Source organism: Protomyctophum bolini (genome assembly GCF_963924005.1).
Source record: "Protomyctophum bolini genome assembly, chromosome: 4".
NCBI classification, from domain to species: Eukaryota; Metazoa; Chordata; class Actinopteri; order Myctophiformes; family Myctophidae; genus Protomyctophum; species Protomyctophum bolini.
Window position 1 is genome coordinate 17698496 of NC_137865.1, and position 16586 is coordinate 17715081.

A 16586-nucleotide genomic window follows, 5' to 3' on the forward strand; every position below is an offset into this window, starting at 1 on the left:
GATAGGTGGGGCCAAAGTGTTCTTCAGTACAAGCTGTTTTCAAAGTTGTGTGAATTAATTAGAGTAGCCAATTATATTACACCAGTTTTTTCCTCCCCAATTTAGTCGTTGTGCTAATTAACAACATTTATGTTGTCACTGCTCTTGTACCCTACTGGCTCTCTCTGGCGAAAATATAGGAAGCGTATTGTTGGCCGTTTCCATCCACTGATATAATGCGACTCATGGGAGATACGAAATAAGCAGTAGGTGGCACTATTTTGCCAGTACAGTGTGTCACATGCAATTTGACTATTTGGCGCTGGTAAGACTAGATTGCAGTTAAAGCCCATAGGCCTACCCGTGAAAGAAGAACTATTATCTAGATAATAAATTACAGCCTATAGGCGATGCCTCGACAGACCTTTTCACCTTGATGAATAAGTAAAGTAATCCACGTCCACGATCACACAATTCACACCATTGATTGATACGCTTTGTGTGTGCTCTGCCTCTCTCGGCCCAAGTAATCCCCTAACGGCCTAACCTCATACTGTATCAGTTTTAACCGGCCACACATGCAGTGTTGAGTCAGTCGACAACGTGTGTTGTCGCTGGTAGCTGTGATGAACAGCACAGAATGCAGCTACTGAGATCTGGTAGGTCAGTAGATGCGTCTACTGGAGCATTGAATGCTCTGATTAAAGGTGATTTTGTCCCTTGCAATGCATTGATGGTATTCGAAACGGGTGCCCTGACAGGTGCGGTGATGGACACCGGCACTTAAAATGAATCAGTCTAGAATGATGCTCCAAAAGCCTTTTGTGTTTAACTTGAGCGACTAATGGATCATAGCTAGGTAGATGTAACAATGACGACACGTCTGTCACACCAGCGGCACCATTACCACTGACTTCAAGGTTAATCATTAAGGCGAGAGCTTTTCATACATCTGTTGAGTGGTTTCCTCCTGTTGAGGAACAGTTTAAAAGCATTTATCTCTCTCTGGCTTTCCTGATAGCTTTGAAAAGTTCACATTTTATTTTCAAAGCAATTTTCAAAACGGGTTCACAATGTGCTCCTTCTACTACGCCTTCCCTCTCAGCTTTTCTACATCTTGGTAAAAGCAAAGGGCTGACCACTCTCCCTCTCCACCAACAAAACAGGGTTTTCCAAGTAACCTAAATAAATGAATGAGTTTCGGACTCTCCATGTTTATCTCTCACTGCAGTAATTCTGCATTAGTTGTGTCTGCTGGAACATAAGCAGGGTTTAAGCAGCGGGGGGAAAAGCTTGTATTTTCCCTCACTTGTGTATAATTATTTCAATGTCACTCGCCGATTAGCGTCCCACCGCACATTATACCGCCACACAACAGCTGGCCTGGCTTGCAGACCGCTATAGTACCGTCCCATTTCAATTAGGAGCTAAAAACATTATTGTGGCAGGGGGGGATTAATATTCCAAAGTAGCATGCTTATTCTTCCACATGGATGACTTTTGTGGCAATGTCACTTATTCACCAGTGGTGGAAAGTAACTACATTTACTCAAGTAGTGTATAAAGATTTTTTGTTTTACTTTAGTGGATTATTTCTAGTTTTTTAATACTTTATACTTGATACTTCTACCCCACTATCTCAGAGGCAAATATTGTACTTTTTGCTCCACTACAATTATTTGAAAACTTTAGTTACTAGCCAATACTTTTGTACTTTACTTTTTGATTACGGGACTTTTACTTGTAAAAGAGTGTTTCTCCAATAATATAAATAATACTTTTTCCGTCAGTGCTGTCACTTAGAATTCACCAGGGTTGTTCAGTGCTTTTTTTATATCTAGTTTGTACCCCGCCAGGACGGCCAGCAGCACTTTCATAAATCATATTTCAAGCGGAGGTATTTCATGTGACGTCTTGTCAAAATCAGAATAATCGATTGTGAAAGTCCAATTCCAGGGGGGACGTCCGTCAATAACAAGACAAAGACTTGTGGAAGAAGGCCTTCTCCTTCTCTTGAATTCTAATGGACAGCAAATCGATTCCGTGGAAACGTTCTGACACCGCGGCCTAAACTGGCTTTGAAGTTTGAAATGTCTTTTCCTCAGCCACGCTTTCTCTGTACATATCAGACGTACGATGTCAACAGGGTTCGAGTTGTAAAAAGAGTACGGAGTACGAGTGGTACAGGTGAAAAATTTACATAATTGTTTTTTAAATAATAACATCCAGAGAGCAGTACTTGCTGTTCCGGAACTTGTGCTTGGAAAGCGCTGGTCCGGAATTCTCCTTTAACCACTTATGCCCTATACTTTGTTGTCGGTGGAAACCTTGTATGCTTGTAGATCTGCTGTTTTCGATAATGTTGTGCGACACTTTTGTGTGATGAAGTAATTGCAGTCATTTACGAAAAAAATACATAAATTTTTTTAACTTTCTACCTGACAGCAACGAGAGGTCTAGATAGATGTCACAAAGCTTTTCGATGGCATTGCTGCACATGCATTGACTGTAAAATAAACCAATTTTGGGGGGGAGGGGGGAAACATGTCCACATTTCACATTTGGCAGACAGGCACTGAACTGCTTGTTCGGACCCTTCGTGAATCTATGCTACTTTAATGTAATACATCAAGTAGGAACGGATGGACTTGTCGGTCCAGAAGTAATGGCCATATCTGACAGGGATTGCAAGCGTTTGTTCAGCTGTTATTTAAGGGGGTCACACTGCTGGTGAGATGTGAAGTGTAAAGGCAGGAGTTTGGCTGGCCCCATGACCTTGCCGTGTCCATTGATTTTTTGCCCAGTTGTTCTTCTAATTAAAGGTGCTGACACTGAGAGGGGGGAGGATTAACACGGCTATCGACTGTGTGTAACCCCGCAGGGGGCTACGGAGGGCACCGTACACGCAGACTGACGGGAGCAAGCACACACGTGCCGACACACACACACACACACACACACACACACACACACGAGTGGGTGGGAAGAGTAGGTAAAATGCCTACCAGAATAGAACGATCCTGGTGTTGCCTTTTTTCCAGAACCTCCTGGCTGCTTTGCCCCAGTCTGGGTAGTTTGAAGCCTGCAGCATCATGTCTGTTACCTGCAGATGGTAAAAGAAAATAAATGTGTTTACATACAATACTGTAGGTGTAGGGTGTAGGCTACAAGGGAATGCAGAGGGCCCAGTTGAACTCGGGTTCTCCATCTGTTTGTTTTGGAAATTAAACTCAAACCCAGGCTGATAAATGAATTATGATATGTGTAAGACTTACTGAGAAAACCAACTTTTGTTGATTTCTTTTCTCCCTTTTTTCATGTTGGTTATTTTATGTTGGTTGCTTGTTATGTGGTCAATGGCTTCTACATTGCAGACTATTTTCCATTTCGTAATATTGTACAGTATACAGGTTATACAGACAGTATAGCATAATACTGGCACAGGTTCTGCACACAAGATGGAAAAATAAGATTGAGTCTAAAACATCTGATAACTCTGAGTCTGGCATCATCTTATCACTGTCTGGCAGAAATCTCAGTGTCATGTAAAAGACAGTGTCATTAGCAATAGCCAATATTAGTAGACTTGTAGATTTGCAATTATTTGCTATTTAAAAAATAATAATTTAAACTTATCTTTTGCCTATTGAAAAATAGACACACTATAGGATAAAAGTGGCTAAGTCTGTCTGTGTGTAATTTTTTATATATAAATATTTAGCCAATGAAAAGTATATAAGAGCATGTGTCTAAAATACTACATTAGATCCATTGGTTTTTTTCCCCCATTTCCTTAAAACAAATGGTTTTGGACATACAAGGTTTCTACCCGACAGAGACATTGTAACATACTGTATAGTATTACAAAGCATATACTTTTGTGCTTGACAGGCGTAATGAAATACTGTACCGGCCTGTGTTGTTAACAGCAGCATGGGATCAGCTGACATACAGTAAGCCACTCTGTCCGTCTGTCCACATGTCTCACACAGTAAGCTATACTCTGTCCGTCTGTCCACATGTTTCATACAGTAAGCTATACTCTGTCCGTCTGTCCACATGTCTCACACAGTAAGCTACTCTGTCCGTCTGTACACATGTCTCACACATGTAAGCTACTCTGTCTGTCCACATGTCTCACACAGTAAGCTACTCTGTCCGTCTGTCCACATGTTTCATACAGTAAGCCACTCTGTCCGTCTGTCCACATGTTTCATACAGTAAGCCACTCTGTCCGTCTGTCCACATGTTTCATACAGTAAGCCACTGTCCGTCTGTTCCACATGTCTCACACAGTAAGCCACTCTGTCCGTCTTTCCACATGTTTCACACAGTAAGCCACTCTGTCTGTCTGTTCACATGTTTCACACAGTAAGCCACTCTGTCCATCTGTCCACATGTTTCACACAGTAAGCCACTCTGTCTGTCTGTCCACATGTTTCATACAGTAAGCTACTCTGTCCATCTGTCCACATGTTTCATACAGTAAGCTACTCTGTCCATCTGTCCACATGTTTCACACAGTAAGCACTCTGTCTGTCCACATGTTTCATACAGTAAGCCACTCTGTCCATCTGTCCACATGTTTCACACAGTAAGCCACTCTGTCTGTCTGTCCACATGTTTCACACATGTAGTAAGCCACTCTGTCCGTCTGTCCACATGTTTCAAGTGCAAAACGGCTTATCACGGCCTATACATGCTTGTATTATTAATGTGCATGAAAGCATTTCACGTATCGTTGCCAGGGAGAGGGCTGGGCCAACTGGCGCTCTGGGCAACCCCCCCCCCCCCCCTCTTGGCGCCCCCCAGTGGTTTGGCGCCCTGGGCAATTGCTCACTATGCCCAGCGCATTAACCGGGCAACGATTCGTTGCCTTTGGGCATGAAAGGCAGTGGGGCATCACAATCAATTCTGGATAATGTCTTCATCTGGTCGAAGAGCTATACATGTGACGCTGTCTCTCGATCATTAAACATTATAGAGAACATTATAGCCTTTGACGGGCAACAATGTGCTATCGGAGCTGAATTTAATATGCGGCTATGAACATCCATGGGAACATGCCTATGGATGTGGAGACAGACTGTATCTCGTATCGGGGGAGGATTTGGATCTGCCAATCAGCGATTGATTTCTTCTTTTTTTTCTGGCATCAGCAGCAACATCGTGAAAACAAGCTCTTCCTGTTTGCTCATCAGCCTATGACACATTTTAAATCTGTGCTCCCTTTCTCTCTCTCTCTCCTTCTCTCTCTCTCCTGCAGAGACAGAGGTCATCGTCTTAAAGTGCCTTGTTGAATAGATTGTAGGCTATGTAACAACCTCCTCCCCACGCCCCCCTACCCACGCACGCAAGAAAACTTCAATGTAATTAACGGAATCAGCACTTTGCCCTGCCCAGTGTCTAACTCTGTCGTCTGTCGCTCCGTCTGTCTCTCTCCATATCTCTCACGCCTTTTCTGTCCCTGTCTCTGTTTCACCTTGTCGCTCTACGCCTCGTCTCCCCCTTTCCCTTCACGCAATCCCGACTACATTTCCGCTATTGCCTTCTCCTCCTTCTCTCTCTCATTACTTTCCCTCTCGTCACTCTCCCCTCCCCTCCCCCTCCCTCCCTCCCTCCCTGCAGTGTGTGTGTACTGTAGAATACTAATGTGGGCAGTGAAGGAGCTTGTCAAGATGTCTCCGGCACCAAGCGTGCTGCCTGGTGTCAGGGCCCTCTCCTCCTCTCTATGTGCATTCCACTCCCCCCCCCCCCCCCCCCCCCCTCCTCTGGACGCAGCTCTCCTCCATTTATGTTGACAAATGAACCGGCCCAGTCCAAAGGGAAGAGCTATAGTTTACCTCTCTACTCCGCCCCCTTCACTGCATATGCTCGCTTCATCATCTGACCCCCACACTAGACTCAATACCACGCTATCTGTGAACCCTCTGGAGAATTAGTGGGCAGGGCTGGAATCAGTTTGGAGTGCTATACTTGTATTATTCTGAATTTCTTGGCCTTGTTATTATGAGAGTGATGAGGTGTTATTGCCCATATTCAGACCGCAGCCATCTTGCCAGCAAGGTGCTACCTATAGGTGATACTTCCCATAGACAGCCCATTCATCCAAACAGAAAAGTCCTATCAAATTATATTAAATATTAACGTCAAAATCACCAACATTGCAGCTGTAGGGAAGGCTTGAATTATCCTCTTTCTATCTGTAAAGTTTTTGTTTAATAAAATTCCACCGTAGACATTGTATGAGCTACTTCTTGTCAAGAAATTCAGAGTTTGGAAGCGCTCGTTATCAGTGAAGCAACCTCCTGCTGCCTCCTGCACTGTGCACATTCAAAACAGGTGGTACACATAGGCCGTTGAGTGATATTCAACCAGCACTTCCAAACTCCAACACACACAAAAATCACATGCAAGGAATTTCTTGACGGGGAGTATAGCTCATAAAATGTCTACGGTGGATTTTTATGAAACAAACACTTTGCTGATAGTAAGATGATAATTCAAGCGTTCTCTACAGCTGCAATGTTGGTGATTTTGACGTTGTTTAATATAATTAGAGAGTACTTTTCTGTTTGGATGAAGGGGCTGTCTATAGGAAGTATCACTTAGGTAGCACCTTGCATTAGCATTAGCTTATACAGTAGGTTCAAGGTTTGTTTACCGTTACATCTTGTGTATGGGTAAAGAGTAAAAAAAAATTTCATCCTGGTTCCATCTGTCTACGTCAGTGTCCTTGGAATTGTTTAATATACAGGTTGCTTCTGACCTCAGACAGACTGTGGGGACGTGGGGGGGTATATTTATGCGCTGCCGCCACTGATTGCACGGTATTGCACCCCTTATGTCTAACCTCACACCTGCTGGCTTTTATGCTATGCGTATACAGTGTAATATACATACTGTAGCTTAGATTTTTATTTTGACTTGACCTTCTCATTGCTCTCCCTCTTTCTGCTCCCCCGCCCTTTCTTTCCTGGAAACTGTGCCTGATGGCGCTTGCACAAAACCCTATGTGATGTGACAACAAAATTGAGCATGGCATCTCCACCCCCGGTATCTGTACAGTCGCATATAACTCGGCTTAATCACTCCCTAATCCGCTGGACATAGAGATGTGTTTAATGACTGCTTTATTAATAAGAACTGTATGACTGCAGCCTTGCGGGAACTGCAATATGGGAAGTCACTGTTGAAGTAAAAACCCATCTGCTTATTAGAACATCATGTTGTCTCGTCTGCATATTCATATCCCATCTCTTTGTGCTTCATAAACTTCCGAATGTGAATAATCTTAAATCTTACAGTGTGAGTTGTAATTCAACTGAATAGCTAGCCACCACCTCACTAGGCAATTGTTCCCAAAGGTGTCCTTGGGGAGGGGGGGTCCCTGGGGTCCCATCTACATTATTGATAGTTAAGAGCCAAATGGACGCTTACAGGTCTGTATCTCCAAGGGTGTACAAATGGAGCCAAATGATAATATCATGCAATGTCTTGTTCGAGGGTTCTCCCATATGGATGGTCACCAGACACTGTGGAGGGTGGAGCATGCATAGGGTCGGCTATATAACTGTAGGAGCCTCACCATCCAAGCGGTGACGAAGTCTCCCATCCACGTTCCCACTGCAGCAATTTTCATGAAACTCTCATTCCTGATGCCCATGTACTCTGTCACCATGTGGGGCCTGAGAAAGATACACAAGAGAGATTGAGAGAGAGATGTGATGAGGGCAGTGAGCTGTGGTATACAGTAACTAAGTACATAAGTACTGTACTTAGTAAAACGTTAAGTTATTTTTTTTTACTTTACTGGAGTATTTCCAATTTTCTGTACTGAATGGACTTTTGCATTGCAGTAATTATACTTTTACTTAAGTAAAACATCTGAGGGCAGTGAATGGCAGCGAGTTAGGCAGGTGGAAAGAGTTAGGCAGGTGGAAAGAGTTAGGCAGGTGGAAAGAGTTAGGCAGGTGGAAAGAGTTAGGCAGGTGGAAAGAGTTAGGCAGGTGGAAAGAGGTCAGTGGAGCGACGAGAGAAAGCCATCACCACTGCTCAGTGTCATGATGCTAGCTGTCAGAGTTAATCAATGTCTGTGTGTGTGTGTGTGTGTGTGTGTGTGTGTGTGTGTGTGTGTGCGTGTGCGTGCGCGTGTGTGTGCAAACGCTGTGTGATGGCTCTACCTGCCAAGTCGCCCTGAGGGTTGTAAACAATTTACATCGCTGCCGCCGCAGCATTCGTTTGTACAGCAACAAACTCCCTCTCGTTTAGTTCTCATCTGTCTTCCTAATGTCTGGTAAATTATCCATTTGTTTGGCAAATTTGCTCCCCGTGTCACAGTGATTTGTAATCGGCATTGCCAAAACAATGAGACTGTCTTCCCTGCAAACACGAGGGAGTTGGCGGAGCCTGGTTCTAGCATTCAGCAGCAGCAGCAGCAGCAGCACATAACGGCTATGCTAAGCGAAACATGGGCACCGGGCTAAAAGCACATGCCATTACAGAGATGCAAAACGATCGCGTTCGCTTGTAACGTTTGATAAAAAATGACATGCATTCTTCCGAGTCTCTGCAGTTACGTCTGGATCTCCACGGAGAGGATGGAGATGAGAGGGTTTTCGTTCAGCATGCACACACACACGCGCGTGCGCGCACGCACACACACACACGCACGCAGACATACCAGTACATCTCTCCAGTCTCTCCAGGTATTAACACAGGGAGAGGAGGCAAAAGTGGGTCAGTTGCCTCCTCCACGGGACTGGATGGGAGCCTGGGAGAACAAAGGGGCCTGTTTGATCTCTTGGCAGCACAACGTCTTAGATGTTGAGTGGAGCAGGTGGGGCGCTCATCCACCCCATGTAGCCCCCCCCTCCATCCAGGTCACACTCTCATGAATATAATAGATGCGATGCTAAGCGTGCTGGCTGCACTCTCGAGGGGTCACATTTGAAGTCAACGGCACCATTCGTCTTTGTTGTCCTCGGGTCGTTTTTCTACTAGCCAGAATGGTTCCCTGTTCCATTACAGGGCAACGGGATGGTGTGAAACATTCATGCCCATGTTGATGCCAATTTGGACTGTCTGATTTATACAGTACATTCACCACTTTTAATGATGTTTCTCAATCAGTCTTGACTATTGTCTTTGTGCGTGTTTATTTTCTATTTTATTAACCTTTATTTATTCCGGTAAGACCGTTGAGAGAAAGCTCTCTTTTTCAAGGACGTCCTAAGTACAACATAATCACAACATACCCCACTCGTGACGTCATGTGGCAGCCAAGTCTATGGACTTTTTTAATGTTTGGTTTTACTTAAGTATAGTATCTCACAATGTACTTAAGTAAAAGTACAAAAGTATTGCCATTTTGGCATTTTTATACATTTTAGTATAAAAGTGCCAAAATATATAAGTAGAACTACCTCAAAACTGTACTTAAAGGACCACTTCACCACTTTTCAACCTATCTTCATATACTACTAGGTCCTCACTAATAATCATGTTAGCCCAATTTTCTTCTACTCTGTCTGTGTCTCATAGGAGGACTGTGGGCAGTTAGGATTCCAAGTTAATAGAAACGGCAAGGCTTTCTAGTCCTGAAAAGTTGCAATGCGAAAATGGAAGCCATCGTTCTCATGATAATACAAATCTAAACATGTTTGTAAAATAAATATTGCTTAAAAAGAAATCTGCATAACGATGATGTAACTGGTGGACGTGTTTCTGAACTGCCCACAGTCCTCCTATGAGACACAGACAGAGTAGAAAGAAATTGGGCGATTTTATCATGATTATTAAGTGAGGACCTATAGTATATGAAGATAGGTTGAAAAGTGCTGAAGTGGTCCTTTAAACAGTACTTAAGTAAATGTACTTAGTTACTTTACACCACTGCTGGTATCACAAACCAGAGGGAAGTAAGTAAGTACATATTCATATAGCACTTTCTCACTCTGTGGCTACCAAGCCACAGAGCCTTCGTAAAGAAGACGCTACAGAACACGTAAAGGATAAAACCATTATGGTTGGTTAACTTATCCCTGCTGTATGTTCATCTTTAATTCATGCTAATGGTTCCTCATGTTTTTTGCATCTGCTTATTAGTTCACAACAGAGGAAATCTAGAACACTCATGATGAGTTAATGGCAATTTAACCGCAAAACATGCCAACAGTTTTCCAGTGTCTGTACTATCAGGCTTTCAAATCAATTTCGGGATTATTTAAAACCTTTGCCTCGACTACGATTAATGAACATATGTTTGCCTCGATTCCAATTCATGAACGTACTACACAGTAAACCTATATGACAATGGCAGATCTACAAGCCTACAACGCATTGCAGGGTCACATATTGTCAGCTTGTAGATCAGCTATCTTCACTGTTTTTGTACGCTACCATTGTACAACAAAGTAGAATACAGGGTTAGATGGTTAATCAGACTAATTGATTTAGTCGATTCTAAAAAAAAATCTATTCGAATTTTTACATGTCAATTCCAAGAAAACAATAAATACTCTATAATTAACTTCTCTAAACTTAACTTGCTTCTCGATTATTCTGTCGTTTATTGGTTCTAAATATCGCTTTCGATATATTTTCGGTTAATTGCCCAGCAGACCTGTGTCCAGGAATTGTGTAAAGCGAGAACATTATAAATCATACATCATCAAAGCAGTGTTCATTAAATATCTTCTGACAGGCCTTCATTAACGAAAGCGTAAGAGGTAGTGCAGGTGACTTATTGCCTGGACTCTGCGCCCCGCAAATAAAAATGGCCTTGATTGGAATGGCGATTTATACGTGCATTAAGTCAGTTAGACGTTCAGTGAAGTTGGCACGGCTCCAGTTACCAAGGAGATCCCACAGGGAGTCATTTACCCGCAGCAACAAAAAAACCAACTCAAATCGATACTTGTGGAGAAAAATGCTGTCTGGCACGACACGCTCGCCTTTAAATCGTCGCTGTCGCCGGGGCAGAAACCTTGTTGAAGTATAGGGCATTCATTTATGGAAAAACAAAGTTGAAACATGGAGATACAAGGTTTCTGTCCGAACAGCTATGAAATGCAACAATCAACCCAGCCATCTATTTCAACCTCTACCTCCAGACATGTCTAATTGGGCAAATGTTATCCCTTGTTATAACAGGGGATAGAGGTTTGTGTGAGGTTGAGGTTTATTTTTGCCTTATTCTCTGCGGAGCAACTATGATGAGTTTGGGGACTCTTTGCTCTGCATGATCAGAGGCAGTACTATGACTTATTCATGCTGGCTTGAAATTTTAATGGCCTTTGGAGCTGGATGACCTAATGAGAGAATCCAGAAGCGGTGCCACGCCGGTACAGTATAGCACCATGAATAATCGGACCCAAAATGGCTCCTGTGGCTCGAGCGCTGCTGAGCCTTCCGCCGCGGCCGCCCCGGCACGGATGCCAGCAGCGCCAGCCGTGCCAGCTCGGACAACCCTCCGTGGAGATAGTGTTATCACTGTCTGCACGCTCGGACGGTCATAGAAATGTCAAGCCGCTCTCTTTCAATGACCTTCAAAGTCTTGTTCTGTCAAATTCACGATATATATATAATTATTATTTTCCTTATTTCTTTAAGCCTGGACACATTGGGTTGCTGTTAACTGGCGTATGTTCTATGAGGTTTTGATCAGGCAAGGCGAGTGAAAATTATTCATGTGTAGACAACTGAATTAAACAGGAAAAATCTTAACTAAAAACAATGCAGACGTGCTATTGATTCTGTTGTCGTTGTTTGTATGCAATAGATTTGATTCCCAGCCACATGTGTGGGCTGGGAGACAAAGTGGTCTGATGGGTGGGCCGCCAAACGCTTTCAGTATTTTCAAGTGGGCCTCATGCTCCAGAAACCCACTGCAATAGACGTTTACATCAATCAGTGCGACCGTCAGACTGTACTTGACCTTTCTATTCAATAACTCACACTGCATGAGATTGCCAATTAATCCTTTTTGCAATGTCACACATTGCTGATGAATCAAGCACTTTCACCATTCCCAGTCATCCATTTTTTTAAATGACTTTTATTTTATTTGATCAAAGTAACAACTTTGATGCGGTTTCAGGGCACGTTATGTTCATTAGGATTCTAAAACAGTGTGCTGAGAGAGATTTATCTTTGCCTGGTAGTCATCAACTATACCTCCAAGCCACAGTTAGAGCTGGGCCATTTTCATTGATTGAATTCTTTATTGGACAGAAATTTAAACAGCAGAGAGGTGCAATACCGTATGACATTAAGGCACAAAAGAGTCCCGCGGACTTGTTTCCATTGTGGTCATATGTATTCTGATATACTGATATTAGTTTGTTATCATGATATGAGACTAGATATCATGTGGGATGTTGGTTATCGAATTTTTGTGATGTATTGCAGCAAATATTGCATCAAAAGTAGCAGATCTACAAGCTCGTTTTGAATTTGAATCCTGAAAAGTATCAGTATTGGACATAATGAGGTGTCCACCCGAGCCCGACACGGCATGTCTTCCCCCATCTCTCTCCCGTTTCCAGTCAGCCTACTGTCTGTCCCTTCAAAAAACCAATAAAAGGCGTACACTTATATACTCGTATACTTCAATATTAAGTCATATCATCATCACAATTCAACAATGTTTTCTCATATCGCATTGTTTTCCTAATATCATGCAGCCCTGCTGTGATTTTCTTCTGAAACCACATCGAGGTATTCCCCGAAAGCAAATATTTGATTCTGCCAATATTGTCCCCCATCCCTAGCACCAGTCCCTCACCTATTCATCTCTTGACTGTCCACTCCACACCGATGTATTCGCTTTCACACTCTTGCTTTTATCATTTGTTTGCCCTGTTAGGACAGCTAGTGATTTAGTGGCGGCAGGGCCAGCGGGATGACCTCGCCTGCCCTTTAAAGGCCGGTTTCATTATATTTGGGGTCCTTGGCCGCCTCCTCCGCATTGAGATGCATTGGCTGTCTCCCCTCCGGCCGCTACACAGCCTAACAACGTATTTACAGTATGTGGCGCTGAGCAGCGGTCGTTACCACAGGGCATAAAGCTGTCACCATGAGCCCGCCACGCTATCACTACACCATCTCCCCAGGCAACTAAAAAACTCCATCTCAATTCTTTGGCCCCACACGTTCAGTGGTAGTAGATTGTTTACTTAAGTAAAAGTATAGCAATACCACAGTGGAGAAATACTTTGTTACTGTACGTCCTGTATTCGGAATGTTACTTGAGTAAAAGTCACAAACATACTAAAAGTACCAAAAGTAATGGTTACAAGTTGTTATTAATAAGGGCAAGGGCAGGGGCCCTGTCCAGAGCCTGGGCAGAGGCTTTTGTGCTGGTTCTGGACAACCGGAGATCCGACGGACCGGGCACTGCACTCCCTGTGGTGCTGTGGAACGTGCGGGTCGATTGGGGCGAACGGTTTTCGAGTTACGTGGATTACAGACGTACACACGTACTGTACGTACACAGAGACTTGGTGAATTTGTAGATAGATGATTATTATAATCTAAGTATAACATAAGGCTGTTTTCAAATAATTGTAGTGGAGTAACAAGTTGCCTCAGTTTCCCTCTGAGGTAGTCAAGTAAAGTAAAAGTAACTAGTACAGTACTTGAATAAATCGTTGCTGTCGGGCAAAAAAGTCTAACTTTTGGGTGAATTAAAACCCTATACTTGATCAGTGTCGCCATTCGCCATTCACTGTATTGAACTGACTGAGTTTGTTGGCCCTTATCAGTTCCCTGGCTCATGAGTGGGACAGACTTTAGCAGTCAGACACTGTATACTGTATTATAGTATACTGTATTATAGTATACTGTATCAGCCTTCCCCCACCACCACCATTAGTTTTCCATTATAACAATGTGCTTCAACAATGAAGTGTCCTTCTCCAAACACTACATAAATCTGCCTGTCCATTTTCATTGTCACGCATAAACAGCTACAGCACACAGACAAACACACACACACACACACACACACACACACACACACACACACACACACACACACACACACACACACATTACAAATAAACACACAATACAAATAAACACAGGCACGCACACATGTGTGCACGTACACACACATTCACACGCATGCACGCACGTACGCACGCGCACACACACACACACACACACACACACACACACACACACACACACACACACACACACACACACTACAAGCTCCCTGAAATATTAAAATGGTTGGAATGCTGATTAAAAAGTTTTTGTATTCTTGAAAACCAAATTTGTTCCGCACTGGGTGGCATTTATAAATGCCCAAAATAGTTCTACTAATCAGCTTTGTAATGGAAAATTGGTTGCAGAACAACAGCAATCAAAATGTATCCAAGCCTGCATGCACAACGACGCTATGCTTCTCAAATACTGAACACATTTGCCTGATGGGAAACATAATGATAAGATCTGGTGATAATGAACAGACAATTAACTCACTCACTCACTCACTCACACTCACACACATGTGTTTGTATTACTATACTATATTTAATTAATGTATTTTTTTTGCCCGTTCCCAAAAGCCAGAAAAACACTAACTCTGGGGGTAACCTGGGATCGAGCTGGGAACCTCACATTTCCCCATCCGACCGCACTACCGGCCACTCCCCTGAGCCATGAGCCCCGTGGCCCCTAATCCTGACATCTAAATGTCGAATGAATGAATGAATGAATGGAAACCTTTATTTATGTTAAAATTAGACAAGAAAAGTCAAATAATTAAAATAAGTGCAAAATAACAGGACAAATAAAATAATATTCACAAAACTAAAAAACTAAAACTAAAACAAGCCTCACTGGCCGCAAGTATTATAATTATTCTATTCTTTGAAAAGGAGTAGGGAGAAGTAAAAAATCCCTTTATTACTGTACATTCAGTGTCATCGCTTGACGTCAATACATGCCAACATGGTATAAACTTAAATAAAGTAATTCACTTAAGAGAAATTAATCAGATAATTAAATGTAATAGTAATATCTATACATATTTATATGCTCTATAATGAATTATATTCTATATATCATATCATCAATAGATCATGCACTATATATTTCATAATACATTCGGCATATTATATATAGTCCTGCATACATCATACAAACAAGTACAGTTATCGAATAAAATCATAACACTAATCCCAATTAGATTTGTTTTCCTTCACAATAAAACAATATATTTTTAACTAACGGAACATTTCTCTTGTGATTTGACAAATTCGACCACAAGTAACAAGTGCACGCACACGCACACACGACAATCCACCACCCTTCCCCGCACCCTGCCTACACAAAAATAAAAATACATACACAAACAAGCATATCAAAATAGACACATTACTGTGCATGTACATGCATGCCCTCTGTAGCACCCACATCTCTCTGTGACTCTCGCATACAGTTGTCAAGGTGATGCCGTTTGTCGTACAATTATGCTCTGCATGAAGCTGACCTGAGGTGGACCCCCCTACACACACACACACACACACACACACACACACACACACACACACACACACACACACACACACACACACACACACACACCTTCACACACAAAGTGATCAGAGAGAAAACGGCTAACCTGACAGCAAACTTGCAAACAACTTGTCATGATAATATAATACTTATTATATTTATATTACTGTATATATTATTATTATTATATTTTTATCGTGACTTAAATTATAATTCACGATAATGCTTTATCATCTCATTCCGCATACATTTAGGAGGTGATTGATTAGCCATAATGGCTGACCGGAGTCCCTCAGGGCTCTACTAGTGTATTTTCTCCGTTATTATTGTGGGGAAAGGGTTTGCTGAAAATAGCGGATGGGTTATTTTCGGCACATGGAGGATGTTACACACGACGGAGTGAGGAGTTTACAACCCTGGGGGAAGCCTGGGGGTAGCCAGCCGGGGAACGGATTTGGACAAGTCCAGTTTTAATGTTCGTGGAAGCCATGTTTTGCGGTCACGGACCTTCATAATGAATGGGGGTAAGGAATGAATGTTTACGTATATGAGACATAGATACATACAGTATACTGGCCGTATGTGGGTGAGCGAGGCAGGAACATGGGAGACAGAGAGAGTGACTCAAGCTAGCTAGTCGTACGATATAGCAGATCGACTATTATGGAAGTATAATTCCGGGGCGCTCAGGTAGACTTTTTAGTCTCTATCGGGTGGAAACCTCTTGTCCCAAACTGTTACCTTTCAGGATTCAAATTCTAAAATAGTTAAAGTAGCAGATCAAAGTGCATCGCTTCGAGCTTGTGGATGTGCTACTTTTGATGCCTTTGTGTGATGATGTAGGTAGGGCATTCATTTACAAAAAGAAATATGGAGATAAGAGGTTCCTGCTCAAAACCAATGAGCAATGATTTGTTATTGTGACCGAAGGTCGCAGTTAACTATGAAACCTTGCGTTTTTGTCACGTCATGTCACACTCGAATTTGTCACGTCACGTCATATATTGTGCCCAGTTCTCGTAACATCACTATGACATCATCGGGGATGATAGTAAATCAGGGATCATATCATAGTAAAT

General features: G+C 42.6%; 1 protein-coding gene across 2 annotated transcripts in view; it reads right to left on the reverse strand.

Annotated features, from left to right (window-relative positions):
• Window positions 1–16586, reverse strand: part of tmem117 (transmembrane protein 117) — a 92252-nt gene that overhangs the window by 19054 nt on the left and 56612 nt on the right. The window contains exons 4-6 of one of the 2 annotated variants that reach the window (XM_080762418.1): window positions 8663–8752; window positions 7568–7667; window positions 2985–3082 (exon numbers count right to left, since the gene is read on the reverse strand). In XM_080762418.1, coding sequence (XP_080618544.1) covers window positions 2985–3082; window positions 7568–7667; window positions 8663–8752 — 288 coding nt within the window. The remainder of the gene's footprint in view (window positions 1–2984; window positions 3083–7567; window positions 7668–8662; window positions 8753–16586) is intronic. The other variant, XM_080762419.1, reaches the window with a different exon arrangement.